Source organism: Pteronotus mesoamericanus, unplaced genomic scaffold, assembly GCF_021234165.1.
Source record: "Pteronotus mesoamericanus isolate MK-2021 breed Mesoamerican mustached bat unplaced genomic scaffold, CSHL_Meso_final contig_101, whole genome shotgun sequence".
In the NCBI taxonomy this organism is placed as follows: Eukaryota; Metazoa; Chordata; class Mammalia; order Chiroptera; family Mormoopidae; genus Pteronotus; species Pteronotus mesoamericanus.
Genome location: NW_026555001.1, coordinates 29,284,584 through 29,304,336, shown reverse-complemented (window position 1 = coordinate 29,304,336; position 19,753 = coordinate 29,284,584). Strand labels below are relative to the sequence as shown.

General features: G+C 63.5%; 1 protein-coding gene across 2 annotated transcripts in view; it reads right to left on the bottom strand.

Moving 5' to 3' along the window:
* EIPR1 (EARP complex and GARP complex interacting protein 1) overlaps positions 1-18,712 on the bottom strand; it is a 65,127-nt gene extending 46,415 nt beyond the window's left edge. Inside the window, exons 1-3 of one of the 2 annotated variants that reach the window (XM_054566701.1) lie at positions 18,586-18,712; positions 11,483-11,566; positions 5,257-5,389 (exon numbers count right to left, since the gene is read on the bottom strand). In XM_054566701.1, the coding sequence (XP_054422676.1) occupies positions 5,257-5,389; positions 11,483-11,566; positions 18,586-18,627 (259 nt within the window). In that variant the 5' untranslated portion in view covers positions 18,628-18,712. Of the gene's footprint in view, positions 1-5,256; positions 5,390-9,169; positions 9,272-11,482; positions 11,567-18,585 lie in introns of those variants that run through there. The other variant, XM_054566707.1, reaches the window with a different exon arrangement.
* Between the last annotated feature and the right edge of the window lie 1,041 nt (positions 18,713-19,753).

Sequence of the window (19,753 nt, the reverse complement as noted above, 5' to 3'; positions counted from 1 at the left end):
TCCCGGACGGTTCCCTGGCCAGGATTTCCCAGCTTCTTTCTTTTCAAGGTGCTATTTCTTGGCACCTGAATCTTGAGAAAACTCAACTGTCTCCTAGCTTAACTTAGCCCCTATGTCCTGAAAAAAGCAAGCGCTCTGCCCTGTCGCATCCGTGCATGGCGTGCGGCGGCGCCTGAGCCTGCGGCCGGCGGCCGTGTGCCTCCGAGGCGGCAGGACTGCGTGGCCCCAAGGGCCCCTCCGCCGTCAGCAGGCCGCGGGGCACGGCGTCCACAGGGCTCAAACCCTTCCTGCCGCTCCCGCCTCCATTTGCTGAAGGGATCACAACCATCCCATCTCAGAATTGTGGTTTCGTCAGGACAGGCCCTAAACCAGTTCTCTTCCAGGGAAACCCCCTTCTTCCCTTGGCTTATTTACACAAAGGAACCATCTGAACTGAAAAATGGAATTTCTGACCTGATTTGGTACAGAGATAAACAGGAAACGGCCACTTAAAGAAAAAAATGTCCTCCGACCCCGGCTCCCAGGACACCAGCCGGGAGCTCTGGCGCGTCCCGGGCACCGAGGGTCAGCACCTCGCCCCACGGGGACTCGGAGCTTGAGGGAACACGAAGGCGGCACCTCGAGCCAGGAGGGCTGCGACCACCGCCAAGAGGCTCCCGGCCGGGGGCGCCCTTGTGGCTGACTTCTCCGGAGGGGGTCTCCCCACAGCCCCGCACGCTGCCCTGGGCCCTGTTCTGCAGCCGTCGCACGAGCCCGGGTGCTGCCCCTGCCACAGCGGCGTCCTCGCGGGCAGCGACGGGCCGGTCCGAACCCCGCGGGCGGCGGCGGCCCCCCTCACGTGGGTGTGTCCCCAGCCCGGCCAGGCAGCCGCAGCTCCCGCACCCCTGGGGCTCCAGTGGGCCCCCAGTACACGGGGCCCCGAGCCCAGCGGCCCCCGAGCCCGGGGCGAAGGGCCTGGCGCCCGGACCACCGAGGCGGGCACGGCCAGCCCCGAGTCACCGCAGTGACAGGCCAGCCGTGAGCCTCGTCCTGCCACAGGCTTCTCGAGCAGGGTCTTCGAGCAGGTGACAGTGTCTATGAAATGCCTGAAACGTGCCCACGAGCCCCACACAGGCCTCAGGCCAAGGGCACCGCCACCAGGGGCTGGGAGGGGAGGGCGTGGGAGGGACCGGAGTGCAGAGGCAAAGAGAGGACGCTGGTGCCCCCTGCTGCCCAAAGGGGCCGCGGGGACAGCCAGACACGGCTGGAGCACCCACACGACAGACCGACACAGGACAAGTACCCATGACACACATCACACACACACTACAAACAGCAGGTATGCACGGCACATGTAGAGGAGACACAAGCACACACAAGAAACATGCATCAGACACATAACATGCACACACAGCACACAACAGGCAGGAATGACAGGCACCCACACGACACGCATGTGACAGGCGCACACAACACCGGCCAGATAAGACAGGCGCGTGCAAAACACACATGACACACAGGAGACAGATGGCGAACACAACAGATGCACGACAGGCACACACAGCAGACACAGGACACAATGTGAAAGCAGACACATTCTACATCAGAAGAAAGGGAAATGAAGCAGCAAAGTCGCTGCTTCTCAACACAGGCCACTCAGGTTTATCTGAAACAAGCTTTTCTCTCAAGGAACCGCCCGGGGACCCGAGAGAAGGATCGGGACTCGGGCATCGGCGTGACCGGCGCCTCCGCTGCCGGCAGCGTGGCCAGCTGGGGCGATGCGGGAGGGCAGGCCGAGCAGCCGGCAGCCGCAGGGGCAGGCGCGGGGGAGGAACGCACCCCTTGCCATCTCCCGGAGCAGCGGGCTGGCCTTCTGGGGCGGGGGGCGGGGGGCGGGCTGCGGGCTGGAGCCTGCCTTCCTGCCAGGGGCCCCGACCCCTGCCCCTGCCCCTGCCCCTGCCCCTACCCCGCCCCCGTCAGCGCCCGGCCCCGCCCCCCATCAGCGCCCTGGCCCCGCCCCGTCAGCGCCCTGAGGACAGGCCCCGCAGCGCTGGCTCGGCTGCTGCGCAGGCTCCCGCTGCTGGGCTGCAGGGGCAGTGGTGGAGCCTCGGCCTCCCACGGGCTCCTTTCGCTTCCACGACGATGCACTTTTCTCGTAAAATGATCAGAAAGAAAAGCTGGAGGTTGGTTCTTCTCCTTCACCTGCCTCAGAGGAGAGTTTACCGTGTGCGCAACGCACGCCACCGGCCTGACTCCAAGAAGGACTTCGCACAGCCCAGCCGGGGGCAGCGGCAGAGCCCAGTCGACGGTCGGTGCCCGCCTGCTCCCCGCGCGGCAGAGGTGCCAGCGATGGGGGGGCGGGCGTGCGGCCTGACGGGCGGTCCGAATCCGCGGGGACTGTGACCCACCGCAAACTCGCGGTCGCCCTCTGAGCAGTGCAGAGGACCGGGCCCTCTGGGAGCCGCGGCGCCGGAGCCGCGGGGACACGAGCTGCCCGTCAGCGTCCCTCCCAAGGGCCGGGGGCACGGCTTCCTCATGTGTGGCCCTAACACCCAGCTCTGGGCTCATCCCACCTTCCACGTCGACCTGCGAGGCCATGGTGATGCTCCAGAGCGTGCGCGCGTGCGGGCAAGAGCCCTGTCCCGGGGCACACGTGCACTGACAAGTGCTGTCTCTTTCTAACCCTCGCCCAGCGATATGGTTATCGATTCTACAGAGAGAGGGGCGAGGGGAGAGAGAGACACGTGGATGCGAGAGAGACGTCGACTGGTTGCCTCCCGTACGTGCCCGCCTGCGGGCCAAACCCGCAACCCAGGATGTGCGGGGATGGAACGCGTGGCCCTTCGGGGCACGGGACAACGCTCCCACTCAGCCACACTGGCCAGGGCCGCTAACACGCACATTTTTGCATATTGCAACCAACAGGGCTTTAAACCTTGTTGTTTATTGCGAATAACAATTTCAAGACTCCCCAAGAGCAGGGCACTCACACGGTCTGGTTCCCAGACTCTGCGTGGGGCCCCTTTTCTGTAGGTCTCTTCCTGTCCCCCACCGTAAGCTGCACACAGAATTTCAGGACACCTGCCGGAGGGCACAGCCGGCGGCCCTGACCGAGGACGCTCTCTGCTAGAAGCGTCACCCCGCAGGTGCACGGCAGGGGCCTGCGCGGCCGGCCTCCCCCACCCCGCCCTTGGCGACCCCCAACGGCGTGGCGCGGAGGCGAGGCCCACGGCCCAGTGGCCCTCAGTCTCCTGATGGGAAGGCCCCTCCGCTGTCCCAACTCCCGCGCAGGCCACAGAAACAAGAAGTGGGGCCGCAGCAGAGCAGGGACCCGGGCAACACCTGCAGACACGCAGCACAGAGCGCCTCTGCGGCACTGCCAGCCCGCGCCGCGGACGAGCCTGGGGACCCGTGACGACACCCGCACGGGGCTGCCCCCCAGCCCGCGCGGAGAGTGTGAGGCAAGGAACGTGTCACTGGGAGACGAGGGGGGCCGGGCGCCACCCTGGGTCCCCGAAAGGCCCGAGAGGCCCCGGGGCATGGGGCAGCGGGGGCAGCGTCTGTGCACTTGAGGGCAGGGTCGCCGGGGGCGCGCCTCCCGCAGGCCCCCTCGCGCGCAGGCAGGAGCAGCCCTGCCCCCAGCCCGCAGGACGTGGTGCCAGCGACGGCGCCCCCAGCCCCGCCGCCGCGTCCCAGAGCAGAGGGGACGGCGCTCTGCAGGGAGCTGAGGCCGCCGGCCTTGTGTTACGCAGGAGGAGGGCTGGTCCGAGGGGCCGGTCCCCAGGGTGGAGAGCCGCTCCTCAAGACGCCTCTGGTTCTGGGCGCACGTAGAAACTTCGGGTTGCCTCCCACCATGGAAGCGGCCACCCGCCCTTTAAAGGGCGGCGGGGCGGACGCCGGCGGCAGGCAGGGGGAGGCAGAGCGCCAACAACGCCGGGCCGGCGGGGCGAGGGCCGCCCCACCTGCGGGGACAGCAGGCCCACAGGGAGCAGGGAGGCGCGGCAGTTGGGGGAGACGGCACCACGCCCACCCAGCGCGGTGGGGCGCGGACCTGAGGGCCCAGTTACTGCTCCCTCCCAGGTGCGGGCAAGTCTGCCCCTTATATACCCAAGTGTGAAAGTGCGTTTCCTTCCCAAATACCCTAAGGGAGGACTCAGGGCGGGTGCCCCGCCGCCACAGCCCGCAGGGCGGTGCGGGACCTTCCCCAGAGGCCAGGTGACGCAGGAAGAAACAGACCCTCCAACACTGACGGCAGACGAAGAACAGAGCCTCAGAGGGGCTCCTGGGACGCGGTGGCCTCCGAGCGATGGGCGATGCAATTAAAAGAGAAGCAGGTGAGAGAAAGGGCCTGGGGCAGAGGGACCTCGCAGAAAATACTGGTTTTGCCCTGGAGAAGAAAAGTACTTTTAGAAAGGAGGTGTGACGACAGAGCAGAAGGAACGGCGTGCAGAGCCCTGTGCCGGCAGACGGCGCGAGCCTGGGGTCCGGAGACAGGCACCCTGGTGCCCACACGGACGGCCCCACCGACGCCGACGTGAGGGCATGAAGGGAGAGATGCGGCCGAACGTGCAGCGGGCGCCTCAGGACCGCAGGGCGCTGGCGAGCGTCTTGGCGCATGGTGCCCACGAGGGGCGTGTGTCAGAAACCGTGCGGCGACCACCGCAGGGCCCTGTTCCGGCCCGCACACAGGAATAGAGAGAAGGGGAGAGGCTTTCCTCTGGGGCCGGGACTGGAGGGCCAGCCATGGGCAATGGCGGAGAAAGGGGAACGCGGGCAGGTGCAGGCCACAGACACCCGGGCTGCACACACCCTGGCGAGCAAGTGCGGAGACGCCCACAGGGCACGGGCGCGCGCCCGTGTGGGTGCAAGGGCGGGAAACAGTCATGGCTGTGCGTGCGTGCACACACACGCACGCACACGCACACGCACGCAGGCCACAGGGGGGCGCCAGCGTGGCTGCCTTCCGGAGCGGGGCGGCTGGTGCGCCTGGGAGGGCGCCCGCACCCATCATCCCAGAGCCGCAGGCACAGGACCCGCTCCCCGCCCCGCCCCGCCCCGAGGGGCCAGCGCTCCCGGAACGGCGCGCATTCCCGGCCCGGCCGCGCGGACTGGCCACCCCGTTACCCGCGGCACCACGTGCCCACAGCAGCGCAGCTTCTCTGTGAAGGCTGCGCCCCCGCGGATCGCAGACCCCATAAATCCCGCACTGCACCATCAGTGCTGTGGCAGCAGCCTCCCGCGCGCCCCGGGCGGCGCAGCCAGGGGCTGAGTACTCACTCTTGTTGTAGCAGGTGGCCAGCACGCCTTTGTCCGCGGGACTCGCGCTGATGTGCCAGATTTCACCCACTTGGTGGAGGAGGACATTTTTGTTGATGATGTTGTTTTCGTCGTCAAAGTCTATGATGTGGATCTGCAAAGACAACGGAGGGTGCGTCAGGACCTCACTTAATGAAACAGCGACGCAAGGAGAACCGAAGGTGCCCTCGGGGTCTGCCCGCGCCGCTCCGCACGCACCCTTACGGCGTCCCTCCCCAAAGACGGGCACGACACCCCTGCATGTGAAGACAGCAACTACATAGCACGCCCGCGCCCGCCCCCCCCCCACCGGCATATCTGGTCCTGAAGAGACAAGACACCAAAGCCCTGGCCCCAGGCGGCCCAGTCGGGCCACGGCCGGTGTCGCGGTGGGTCGTCCGGGGTTGCGCGAAGCAGCCAGAGCCCCTGGGGCCTGCAGGGCGGCTGGGGGCGAGGGGGGCGCGCAGCCCCCCGGGCCTGGGACAGGCCAGCTCGGCCCCGCGGGGGCGCCACACATGCCGCGCGCCGCTGAGGCGGGACAGACCCCGCAGACGTCGGGCGCCCGCACGTCTCACGCTTCCTTGTTTAGAATGTCAAGGCTCTGCTCCTGTAACACTCACTGCACGAGTGTGGCATTTCAGCCACTAAATGAACAGTAAAACATAAAATCTCCATGCTTTTCTGGATCATTTTTGGAAGAAGAAAACTCATTTTCACTGGCCTGGCTGGCGCGGCTCAGTGGATCGAGCACCGGCCTGCAAACCATAGGTCGCCCCTTTGATTCCCAGGCAGGGCCCAGGCCTGGGCTGCAGGCAGGTCCCCAGTTAGGGGCGTGCGAGAGGCCACCGCACATCAATGTTTCTCTCCCTCTCTTTCTTCCTCCCTTCCCCTCTCTCTAAAGATAAATAAATAAAATATTTCCAAAACTAATAATTTTCACATCTACTCTCTTATCAATACCCAAGTCAATCAGAAAAACATTAATTTCAAAAATAAATGTATACTAAGAAAGTAATCACGGATCTGCAGAAAGGCTCCCATCAGAGAAGCTCGCGGGGGTGCTGATCACCACGACGACGAAGCAGAGGCCCCCTCGGTGTCCGGCAGCGGGGGCTGCTCACGAGGACGGCCGCGCCCGACCGCTCTGTGGCCGCGGGACGCGCTCGGGAGGGGGAGAGCCGCCTCAGGGCCCGCGCAAGGGCCACCTCTCTGCTGAGGGCGAGGCTCCCGCCGCCCCGAGCTCACGCTCCGCGCATTTTCTGTCTAAACAGCAGGCGCGTCCAAGTGACTGAGGACCCGGAAGGGGACAGCACCTTCAGATGGTGGAGGGCAGCGCCCTTCCTTTCCTTCCTTGTGGTTCGTTTGTATTTTTAGCCTTTACGTCCTGACTCACAGGCACTGCTGTGCCATCGGAGCAAGCACTCAGTGCCGCTTTCAACGATGTTCCCATGGCCCCAAAAGCTTCAGGGTGTCTCCACTCCATCCTGACCGCTTCCCCGCACAGGGTCTGCAGGTGACAGCAACGCCCAGGCCCATAGGGGGCCACTTTGGACTCAGAGCAGATTCAAACCCCGCCTCCGCCCCTGGACCCTGAACCTCAGCTCCCTGAGGATGGACCGTCTGCTCTCGCTGGAGCTCGAGGGCTGTCCTGGGGATAAACGCGCGCAGCCGTAGTGACGAGTAAACCTCGACGGAGAAGGCGCGAGCCTGACAGCGCATGGCACAGCCTGCGGGGGCGAAGGGGAAAGGCCGACTGGCGCCGGCTCGGAGCAAGGCCTGCGGCCGGCCGGGCGGCGCGTAACCACCACACCCAGCGTTCCTGACCTGTCCAAGGTCTTCAAACGTCTGTAACAGCTTAAAATGAAGGTCAAACCTACCGACTTCAAACTACCATTATTGAAATTGTTACAGCTGGGTTGACCCGTGCGAGGTGGTAAAGATTTAGGCATGAGAGTCATGAAATGCAGTAGGAAGCCCGTGAAGATCTTAACCAGCGCCCCCCTCGGAGAGCCAGGGCTCAGAGGCGGGGGGCCCAGGCCCGACGTGAGCACGTGAGCTGCGCCTCCGCCCTGCCTGTCCATTCCATCCCTCTTACTCAACGAACAGTGAACAAACTCTTGAAAATGTTTTAAGTGCGTAAAATTGAAAATGAACACTTAAGGACCCCCTCTGAGCAAGCTCCACCCTGCCACGGAGCGCAGCCCTCCGGGGTTCACTGAACAGCCCTGGTGCGGGGAGAGGGCTCCCTGCCGCCAGCAGACCTCCCGCCCACAGGGCCTCGCCACCCGCGCGCCCCTGCCCCGTCGCATCCCTCGCAGAACGCGCCCTGCCACCGGCCTGGCCCTCCCTTGAGGACAACGTGTGCCCGTGCGGGTGGGAGGCCCCGCGCAGAGAGCTGGCCCGTCGCCCCGCGCTTCGCCGCCGCCTCCCGGGCGCACGCGAGAGCCCGGCGTCTCCCGCGGGCCTGTCCGCCTCAGCAGACGGGCGCCGGAGGCCTGGGGCTGGGGCGCCGCCGCCCCCGCCGAGGGACACGGGGCTCGCGCATCAGCACGTGCACGTTCAGGGCCCTGGATGCCCAAGATCCCTGTGTGGTGACTGAAACGGAAACCGCTCCTTCCGCTAAGACTTCAAGGACGCGTGAACGAGCTGTGCGGCACCCGACACGCCTGTCGCACCCGCAGGACGGCGACCGCCTTCCCACCGGGTGAGCGCTCTGCTGGAGCGAGCGGCCGGCCAGCCCCCCCGTGTCCACGGTCCCGGCCTGCGCTTGGCCGCCCAGAGCAGGGCCCCGCGTTCCACACCCTCTCCGTGCCTGGCAAGGACGCTCGTTGCGACAGAAGTGGCTCCGTCCTTGGGGCGCAACCCGGGGAGCACCTTGGGCAGCGCATCTTAGACACTGAACTTGAGGGGTGAGGAGAGCACATCAGAGCCCCCGGACCGAGCAGGCCACCTAGAAAAATGCATAAATGGGAATGATGGGGTTCTCGGCCACGCTGCCGGGCCGCTGGGTCCAGCCTCGCCAGGGCCAGGCTCCCGCAGCAGCGGCTTCTGCGACCCGGGGGGCGGGTGGTGGGGTCCGTCAGTCTGCCCTGGGGCCCCGGAATCTGAGTCCTAACAAAGGGGCCAAGGACAGGACTTGCCAGCAGAGGGGGCGCTGTGTGACAAAGCTGCTCTTAGTCAGAATGCACACGCAGACACTGGGCGGACCCGAGAAAGGACTGTAGGGGACAGTTCTGCAGGAAGGACAGCGCCAGCGGCACGGTCTCCCCTGAGGGGGGCCTGCCCTGGCCCCGATCACCTGGCCCTGAGGGGACAGTCACAGCCTCCCCTGACACTCTGACCCTCATCCCCCGTCTGCATAAGAAGCAGGGGCTTCCAACACGCAACAGACACCCCGGAAAAAGCACAACACAGAGGCTGACAGCCCCTCCCGCCCGAAGCCCAACTCTGTGCCGCCAGCTGCAGCCCAGCAGGGGCAGGCGGCCTGTGGCCTCCTGGGAGGGAGGGCCCGGCACGGCCTCCCGGACCCCGCCCCCGCCCCCTCCCCACGGCCCGGTGCAGGACGGAGGCCCAGAAAGCAACGTGCTCCACGGACAAAGGCAGGCCCGCAGCTGGAATGGCTCCTGGCCGCGTCAGAACAGCACAGCCGATTAAGCAGAAATGGGCCCACTTCCCAGGGAGCTGCCGGCTGCCGGGAGGAGCTGAGCGAGGGCCTGCGGCGGAGCTGGGCCTCGGGCGCCAGCCAGCAGCCCGTCCCGCCCACCCCCCGCCCGGAACAGCCTGGAGAGCTGCTTGCAGCGCAGGCAGGGGCAGGCGGGGCGCAGGGCCCCGGAGAAGAGCTCCTACTGTCGCAGCTCCTGCAGCTGCGGCTGCTGGGCAGGGGCCCGGCCCTGACCTTGGGATGCCCTCTGTCCGCAGGCGGGTCTGCACCGATGCGAACAGCAAGTGCTCCGGACACGCAATCACAGGGCACACGCCTTGGAGTGCAAACTGAAGCACAGCTGGGGAGGCAGGCGGAGCAGGGCTTCTTAGTCACAGTTCCAGCTGGGTCACCTGGGGCAAAGCATGTGACTGCTGAGGGCCAACTTCCTCACCTGCTTAGAAATGGGGTCAACGCCCCCGGCTCTGTCCACTGAGGTAGCAGGTGTGGGAGGGGCCCGGCGGCCCTTGACCCTGGGGCCCGAGGTCCCCGGCAGCTGCTCCCACCTCCGCCCTGAAAGCCTGTGTTGCCCTTCAGGCCCTCGGCCCCCAGCGCCCCGGGGGCCAGCTCTGCACCAGCACCGGGCTGGTGCCTGCGCCGAGGGCACCCCACGGCGGGTCCCAACACCCGCTGCCAGAGACCGGTGCAGACACACAGCTGCGACACACAACGGCGACCGCCGCAGGGCGGCCCGCGCCCCGGTCGCCGGCTGGACCGGGGCAGCTGGGGAGAGGCTGGACGAGCAGGAGGCTGAGGGGCGGCCCTCTCGTCACAATCGGGCACCTGACAGGTGCCCTGCGAAGACGCCGCCGGGAAGCCCAGCAACAGCTGTCCCCTCCGGCAGAGGTCAGTGTGGCTGGCGGGCGCCGCGCTCGCCCCTCTGAGCGCCTCCTCTCCACAGGAGGCGGCAACCCCCAGCGCAGGACGCAGGCCCGTGCCCAGGGCAGTCCCTGATGGGGGGCCTGCAAACACAAGCCACGTGTGGGCAGACACGTCACAGGCGAGAGAAAGAATGTGTTGCATGCGAGACACCGCGTGCATCACATGAGAATAACACAGGTCGTGTACACAAGGAACACACGTGTTGCATGCAGGAGAAAGCATGTGAGCCCCGTGTGGGAAGAAGCACGTGCTGTGCGGCACAGGGTGTCACGTGAGGAAATACACCCGTCTCTCTGGGAGGGAGGCCCCTGCTGTGGGAGAGGGACGTGCACGTGGGTGTGAGGGCTGCTGCATCTGCCCTCCCCGCCCCCCGCCGCCGCCGGAACGAGCCCCAGGGCCGACAGCCGGCCTGAGGACAGGTGACACGCACTGCATCGTGGCCTGGAGGCCTCGGCGAGAGAGGCCCCGTCCCAGCGGTGTTGGCTCCCGTGCCCAGGGTGGAAGGAGCGCCACATCTCCCGGCCACGGGCCACTCGGCGAGGGTCACAGCCCGCGCTGCGGCACCTGTGCGTCCGCTTCCCGGCTCCCTGGAAGCGCGGCCCGGCCGTGTGTGTGTGTGTGAGCGCCCCGCCCGGCGAGGGCTGCGGAGCCCTGCGGTGCGCCGGGGGGCGCTGCGGGCCGAGGAGCACGGGGCCGCGGGGATGGCGCCCACGCCCCGGGACACCCGCAGCACGCCTCCCGCGGCCGGTGGAAGGCGGCCAGGGAGTCACGAGGCCCGCCCTCTCATCCCACCCGGGCTGGACACGGACCTGGGGCCCGAGCGGCCGCCCGGTCGGGGGATCCCTGAGGAGGCCCGCGGGGAACAAGACCGCAGACGGGGGCTGTCGTCAGCAAAGCCCCCGGCAGCCGCCACATGCTGCGGGTCATGGGAGAGGCTTCCAGACAGTTCCGTGCTTCCCACACAAGTCTCCTGGCCGCACCACCGGAGAGCCACTCCCCCGCGCGACAGCGGCGACGAGGCCCAGCGCCATCTGGCGCGGCCCACGTGCGTCTCCCCCGTCGCGGACCGGGCTCACCCTCCCCCATCGCGCACAACCGTTTCAGGGAGGAAATGCCGTCCGGCAGGGTCTGTCCCTCTGCTCAAGGACGCAGGGTCAGGGTCAGGCCGTGGGCAGAACCCTGACCTCCCGAGTACCCAACATCCTTTCTTCTGAAGTGGCCAGAGCGGCAAAACGTCCACCAGGACCCGCTGGTGGCGACAGCCCGGAACGCGTGCTGGAGACGGGACCGGGCCTCGCCCGGGCGTGGGGGGAGGGCGCGGCGGGCAGCGAGCGGCCGTCCGGGCCTGGGGGCAGGGCCTGCACTGGCCACAGACCCCAGGCTGCCGCTCGGTCACTGACGCAGCACCTCCTCTGCAGCCACAGAAGTGCCGGCAGTGATGCTACACGTCCGGTCGCCTGAGCTCCACCAGTCCCTGCAGCCGGACAGCAAAGTCCCCGTGGGAGTTTCATTTCGTTCGTGTGGCACTAGTTGCCTCCAAGGTTGTTGAATATCAAGAGCAACACGGTCACAAAACCAAGAGCAGGTTTAGTCATGAACGCGCATGCATTTTCCAGAAATCGTTACCTGATTATCATATTTAAGAGACTGCGTCCCGACCAGGAACCGGATGGCGTCCGTCTCTGCCGTCTGCGGGCTGAGGGCACGAGCCTGCGGAGCAAGGAGAGCACATGTGTTAGCGACACTGCATGTCACAGACCCCACGGGCACGGCGGCCACCGCCCCCCACTTCCCGTGTGCGTAGGGGACCACCTCTAAGCGGGCACAAAAATCCAGCAACAAAGATGTAGACCGTGTTGTTAATGAAACCACCCTTTTGGCAGGAGCAGCCGGTGGAGCACAGCGCCCTCCAGGAATCAGCAGACAGCAGCTCCCAGCAAGGACAGAGCAGGGGCACGGGGTTTTCTGAGATGTTACTCATTTGTCTTTAAGGAAAGGGGAAGAGAGAGAGAGACACACACACACTGATGTGTAACAGAATCACTGACTGAGAGCAACCAGGGACCTGGCCCACGCCCCAGGCACGTGCCCTGACCAGGAACCCAACTGGCGACCTTCGGTTTGCAGGGCGCTGCGCAGCCCACCGCGCCGCGCCGGCCAGGGCAGAGCAGGGGTTTTGAGCCGAGCCCCCGGCAGAGGACGGCGGGACGATCGCCGGCCGAGCCGGAGGGCCGTCCTCCAGAAGCAGCGCCGTGGACCGACGCCGCTGCTGCCCGGCCCTGTCCCCTCCTCACTCCCCGCCGCAGCCAGGAACAGGCCTGACTCCCACTCCCGCACGGCGACTCCGCGCGTGCCCTCAATGCTGACCCGTTCTTTCCCGAACAGGGAGGCGAACGCCGCTCCGGGTGCCCGCTGTGGAACGCGCCCCTCTCGTGCAGGCTCCCGCCCTTCCTCGAGAGGCAGTGGCACAGAGACGTCGACTGCTGGGACACATTTCAGTGAAACCAAGAGATACACGTCTAGAGCGCTACGCGGTCGCGAGACATCCGGCGAGAAACCCCGTTTCGCCACGCCCCACGGCCCCAAGGGCCTCCAGGCCCCGCCCTCCGGCGGCGGCCCTCCTCGGCAAAACCAGGCCGGGCGACTTTCGGAGTCTCAGGCCTCTTTGCCAGGCTGATAAATTCTTTATGAATCTATAGATTTTCTGCCAAAAATGTGCATGCATATACACAGACTTCTGTGTGTATCAGCAAATTCAGAGACCCTCTGAACCCTATCCAACTTAAACATCCCAGCTCAGAGAAAAACAACCCACAAGGAAGGACGGCCGTCCCTGAAAGACAAAACCCCGACCGCCGAGCCTTGGGTGGGAGGCAGGATTCAACGCCAGCACTGCCAGGCCGAAGGCACGCGAAGGGGGTCACCTGCACGTGTGGCTGTCGGGCTGACAGCAAAGGGCGGTTCGCGGGGACAGGAGCTGCCTGAGTGGCGATGCTGAGCCAGCACTCGGTTTGCTTCACTCTAAAGCAATCCAGGGAGCCCAGAACCACACAGCTGGAGAGGGACGTCAGTCACCGTGCAACACGAAGGTCTAAGGGGACCGCGGGCCTCAGAGCCGAGGGGCGACCGCTTGCGGGGGGCACGGCCAGTCTGCAGCCGCCTCGCTCCTCCTCACCCAGACGGCCCTTTTTTAATTGAAGAAGGAAACCACTCTTGTTTTTTAAAAAAATCTAAACTGCATCTTTAAAAATTACAGTTAAATCTCATAAAAGTTTAAGGTCTTTCTAGTACCTCACTGGGCAAAGTTACATAAACACTGTCACTCTGGCATTTTGGCCACAAAGCTCTAGCCGTGTCTGCGACTCTGCTTCCCTGACTGAGTGAACGAACGATACCCGACCTTTCTCAGTCTAGTCACGATGATGGTTTTGAGGGGCTGAAACGATGCTAATACAGTAAGACTGAAACTTTCGCGAGCAACAGGTCACCAGAAAGCGTCCGCGTCTTCTGCCTCGGCTCATCCTCACAACTCGAGGAGGCAGACGGAAGCCAGGCTGGACGCTGCTGCCCGCCCCCCCGCCCCGGAGATGGAGACACTGAGGCCAGGGCGGCGGCTGGCGAAGGCCCAGCGGCACAGCTCCTGCAGCGGGCGGGCGGCCCGGGCGCCCGGCGGGGCTCGGTTCTCTCCCTGCTACGGGGACGCGGGCAGCTGGTCACGCAGGAGGACACTGACATACCTGGTTGGCAGGAGATCACGGGTCGGTTCGTTCTAATCCCACGCGTCCCGCCCAGTGTTCCGGGGGGAAGGCCGCGGCCCCCTCCTCACAGGGCGGTCTTCCAGCCCGCCACCGCCACCTAGCGAGCCAGGCCAGGAGGAGGCGGCTGGACATGCTGAGGCCCCGACAACGGCAGGGAAGCACCGCCGAATGCACCGACCGGGCCCGCTCGGGCGCAGCAGGCAGACACCAGCCCCTCGGAGCACGGACTCAGCATGCAGAACCCCCGGGGGAATCAAAGCCCCACCCATGGGCTTGCCGGGCTGAGCAAGCAGACGACTGCCCCCAAGACAGGAAGGGGCTGACCCTCGGTCCTCGTTCTTTCAGGGGCCACACGCCGGGTCCGCTGGAGGCCCGGGGGTCCCGCGAGAGCAGTGCACAGAGAAGGACCTCTGCTCTGCGCCATCGAGACACAGGGCGGGGTAGGTCCACCCCCACAGCGAGCGACTTCCTTCCAGAAAGGACTCTCCTCCCAGAGCCGCCCCCAGTCCAGAGCCAGGCCTGCCGGGGCACGAGGATCACCCGGCCTCCACAGGGCAGCGCAGGCTAGCTCCTCAGGGTTCTACCCGGTTCCCTAAAAATGAGAAAGAGCAGGAGGAAAGTCTCCCTTTCTTCATCCTGTGCTAGCTGAATGCCTATTTCTCATCCCCCACACCGGGAAAACACAGGCTGCCTGAGATATGGAAGGTTTTTAAAGTGACGTGCACTTAAGTACTGAAAACACAACAGAGACTTCCAGTCAAGATGGCGGCCCGGGCAGACATGACTCGCCTCCTTGCACAACCACGTCAAAATTATAAATAACACATAGAACAACCATCACTCACAACCATCAGAAATCAAGCTGATCGGAAGCCTGACAACTATGGAATTGAAGAAACCACATCCATCCAGACTGGTAGGAGGGGCACAGATGCAAACAGGCTGGTCCCACACCCATGTGTAGTGGATAAAAATTCGGGACGGGTATCTTGGAAGAGAAGAACCCCAGCCCCACACCGGGCCCCCAGCCCAGGGTTCCAGGGCCAGGAAGACAAGTCCCCACAGCTTCTGGCTGCAAAGACCAGCGGGGATCCAGTCGGTGAATGAAACTCCTGGAGCCCCAAGCAGTTCCTCTTGAAGAACCATACTCACCTGCTCAGACTCACGCCCGCTGAGCTCCAGCGCCCAGCACCAGGGTAGCAGCGTGAAAGGCACCGGTGGCGTATGGGGAGGAACTGAAGTGTCTGGCATCAAGGCGAGCAGAGGCCGCTGTCCCTTTTCTGAACACCCCCCAGCCCCACCAACAGAGGCACAGAGCCAGCAGACCGGTGCCATACCTGAGACTCCATCAGCCGGGCTCACACTGTGTGACCCGCCTTGGGGATCGCCAGGGACTCCGCCCCACCCAACCTATGGGCCACCCAAGCTGCCTTCCCATATGAATGGCCGGTCTTAGCTCCTGCTTCCCAACTTCCTAAATCCTCTCCAACAAGCAGCAGCTGGACTCAGTGAGCCCCCAGGCCCAGCACTAGGAGCCTAGATTCACAGTTTGGCTTCACCTGGGAACCTCCAAATCCAGCACAAGCAGCAGCCATCTCAGTGGCTTTATAGCCCACACAGGGTGGCCCTGGGCAGAACACAGGTGGGGCTGACCCTGGCCTGCACCACCCGGGAAACCCCAGGGCCAGTGCACCCAGGGGACAGCTACAGACCACGCAGGAGCACCCCCACCCTGCCCCTGCCCAGCGGGTCCTCCATGGAGGGCGGAGGCTGGTGGTCAGTGGTCACAACCAGTCCTTGCAGCTGACTGGCCTGGGTAAATCCCTCCCATCCTCCTGCCAATAACAACCAAGACTCACATACAAGAGGGGTGTACTCAGCCCACACGAAGGGTACACCTCGAGTACCCAGCTTGGGTGTTAGGGGAGGCTGTGCCACTGGACCCTACAGGACACCTACTACATTAGGCCACACTAACAGGACACAGAGTCAAAGCAGCTCCGCCTAACACATGGAAACAAACACAGGGAGGCTGCCAAAACGAGGAGACAAAGAAACATGGCCCAATTGAGAGAACAGATCAAAACCCCAGAAAAAAGGAGCTAAACAAAATGGAGATAAGCAATCCATCAGATGCAGAGTTCAAAACACCGGTTATAAGGATGCTCAAGGGACTGAGTGAGGACCTCAGCAGCATAAAAAAGACCCAGTCAGAAAACGAAGGATACACTAATTGAAATAGAGAACAATTTACAGAGAAAAAACAGGAGAGTGGATGAAGCTGAGAATTAAATCAATGATTTGGAACATAAGGAAGCAGAAAACAAGCTATCAGAACAACAAGAAAAAAGAACCCAAAACAATGAGGACAGTATAAGCAGCCTCTCAGACAATGTCAAGAGGCCCAACATTCGCATCGCAGGGGGGCCAGGAGGAGAAGAGAAAGAGCAAGAAATTGGGAATCTATCTGAAATAATTGTGAAAGAAAACTTCCCTAATTTGGTGAAGGAAATAGAATTGCAAGCCCAGGAAGCACAGAGTCCCAAACAGGACGGATGCAAACAGGCCCAGTCCATGATACAGCATGATTAAAATGCCAAAGGTCAAAGATAAAGAGAGAAACATGAATGTGCTCAGCATCTTGATTTCAATGGCCTCTCCACGTCCCTGGTCTACCTTTTATTTGCAGTAGAATTGCCTCACTTGACCCTCCAAGCCTCACCACCCTCAGTCAACGGTCAATAACCAGATCCCCGTCTTTTAACGTGAACTGTTCTCCACACGATTTGAACATCACTGACGGCCCAGCCTCCAAAGAAACTTTCCATTCTTTTTATGTTTCTGCAGTAATGGTCCTTCAAATTCAAGGAACTCACAGCCGTGGAGCTGTCTGAAGTAAGCAGTGCACAATCAGCTACTTCTTTTAAGATTAAAAAAAAAAAAGTCCGGATAAAATATTTAATGCTCAAAGCAAGAGCATTTTAGTGACCTCAAAGCCCCAACACTGAAGGTCAAAGCCTCTGGGTTATTGAGGGGGGCTCCTAAGACCAGGAAGGTATGAGCGGCTCCGGCGTAAGACGCCCGCTTTAGGCGGCACAGGCGGGGCGGCGCGTGCTCCCTGAGTGCCCGCCCGGGGTCCCCCGTGTGTGCCTTGCGCAGGGAAAGCAACACCACCTGGTGGTGTAGGCGCTGGGACGCTGGTTTGGGCTTAAAGCCTGCCCACGTCACAGTCCTAAACCTACGATTTCTTGTTAAGTGTCCCGGGACCCCAGCAACACGACACCTACCAGTGTGGCTGCTCAGAGAACTAAACGGCAGTGCCTACAGCGCAAGCAAGCAGAGGGCCCCTCACCCAGGTGCCAGGTCCCAAACACTTGGGGGACCGGCCAGCCGCCCAACCCAGCGACCCCGTCACTACTCATCGGACGCTTAACGCTGCCCTGCGAGGCATTTATCGAGGGAAATGTTGTCTCGTTGTGATAATTAACACCACATTTACCGAGTTCTTATTCTGGGCCGGGCACTGACTGGTCTAAGGGCCTGAATGAAATGTCTGACGCGTTTAATTTTCACAGCAGCCGTGGTGGGGAGCCGCTCCTCTCCCCGGGGTGGTGGCCAGGAAGCGAGGGCCCAGGGCCACACAGCTGGCCCGTGCTGGGCCCAGGAGGTGGCTCCTGGCTTTTCTTGGGGTGGCCAAGAGGTCCGTTGCGCTCTACCAGCCCTTCGTTGTCTTTAACTTCACTTGAAACAATTTTGTTAGGTTATATGGTAACAGCTGTCCTATCAGCAAGCATTCTTTAAAAACTATCAAAATTGGTGAATTTTGTGCAGCCCTTTTAATATTGAAGATGGAAGAAGATAACGCGACATTTTTGGGGTGTTATGCCGTTATTTCAAGAAAGTAAAAAAGGTAACTGAAATGCAAAAAAAAAATCGGTGCCATTTATGGAGAAGGCACTGTGACTGATCCAACGTGTCAAAAATGGTTAGCGAAGTGTCTTGGCATCGTTGACATTCTGGTCAAATGATCCTTCGCTGTGGGGCTGCCTTGTGCAGGGAAGATGTCTGGCAGCGCCGTGGCCGCTCCCCACGAGGAGCCAATAGCGGGAGAGCCAACAAACTCAAACGTCCAAATCAAGAAAGTTATTGCGAAAATGAAAACTGCGTCTTTTATCTTACGTTGAAAACCTACGGACTTCAGGGCCACCCAGGAGTCACCCATAGCCCGCCTCCCCCGCGGCAGGCCCCGCGGCAGCAGCGACCCGCGGTATTTAACGCGCACCAGCCGCGCTCAGCTCCGCGAGGGGCACCTCCGCTGCGCTGAGCCGTGTTTCCTTTCTCTGGGCCTGGTCCGCGCTCTCTGAAGCTGCTTCAATAGCGGGGGCCCGCACAGGGCTCCCACCGGCCGGCCGCCGCCCTCCCCCCGCGCCCCACGCCCTCTCGACCCGCAGGCTTTCCTGCGGGCGCCCCCACGTCGCCGTCCACACTAGGGGTCCCTCCGTTCGCCGTCGTCTGCTGAGCACCTCCCGTGCCGGTCCCGGGAACAGGTGCTGGGAAACGCGGGGTGAAAAAGAGACGGGGCGTCCGTGGGACAGCAGGCGACGCCCGGCGACAGGGCTGTCGCGGCGCGCGTCTCCGCTCTGCCCGTGCGCCCCGCGGTCGGGAAATTGTCAGCGGCAGGGAGCCGGGTGCGGGGTCCTCGAGGACTTCCCGTCGTCTGTCTGTGCAACTGTGTCAACACGAACTGGAAAACTCCGCGTTCCTGCCTCCCGGAGCGCCGGGACGGGAGGTGGGAGGACGAGCACGCGCGAGGGCACCAGGGACCGCGGGGAGAGTCAGGCCACGGCGAAGCCCGGCACGGCGGAGCGAGGCGGCGGAGCCGGCCACCGGGCTCCGGCCGCGCCCGGGGGACCGGGTCGTTCAGTCCCCGCCACCTCAGGGCCCTCGCTGCACGGGGGCACGGGGACCCACCTGGAACTCCAGCCCGTAGATCACGGGCGCGTCGTCCTCCATGCCGCGGCCGCCCCCCCGCCTCAGGCCGGTCCCGAGAGCCGGCGCGCCCCCAGCTCAGCGTCCATTCATTCCCCGCCGCCCCGCCAGCGCCGAAACGAGATTATTTCTGGCCCACCGAGGCTGCCGTAGGGCCCACTTCCTGTGTTTTCCTGACACGTCACCGAGACGTTCCTTGCCGGCGACCCGGAGGGCGGTGGCACCCGGATCGCGCGCATGCCCAGTGGTCTCCCATCCGGGCTCTGGGCTCTGCTGGCCCGGGGCCTGCGCGCTGTGGTTGCGACGTGGGAGGGGAGACGCCGCGCCGCCGGAGCGGGGGCGGGGGCGGGGCGAGGACGGAACTGGGCGGGGCTTCCTCTCGTTGCCGTCGGGGGCTGCCAGGAGTCTCCAGCTGGCAGCCTTGGGTGCTGCGCCGTCCCAGAATCGCTCACCTGAAGCGGTAACAACGTCTTCTGTTAAGCCGAGTACTTTCCCCAGCGCGAGGACAAACGCTTTCTATCCACTATCGTCAAGTTTGTGCCCCCCCAACCTTAGGGCTAAAGAACCAAGCTTCCATTGACAGCCGAGCCGCTGCGTGCGGGAGCTACGGCGCTGGCCGCTCAGTCCGATTCCAGGGGGACGGGCCCAGGATTAAACCAGGGGCCCGGCGCGGGGGTGGGGGGGTGGCCTGGGGAAAGGATCGCATTGCCAATGCCAGCTGGCAGTGACGCTGGCGTGGCAGTGCTGGCGGAGCCTGAGCAGCATTTGACAGTGAATGGGAATCAGCTGGGAAGACCGGGGATTCTCCCACACCCTCCCCCAACCCCCGATCTCCAAGGACCATCATGGTCCCCTTAGGCAGTAGTCCCGAAATGCTTGCCTTTACAGCAGACCATGCTCTTGTTACCCAACTCAAGGGGTTCGTAGCTTGAGGTGTCCTGTTCAAAACTGGGGTATGGTTGTCCTTAGGTGTTTTACCTACTTGCAGCAAGCCAAGGAGAAGGGATTCTCATCCAAAGCTTTGTCTCCCAGAAAGGAGGCTTAGCCATGGCTTCTATACACTTTTTGGTTAATTACATGTTGCTGTCTTCTTGGCAGTTGGCTAAACCTGTCCTGTTGGGTTCCTGTCAACCTCATCTGGTTACAGCTG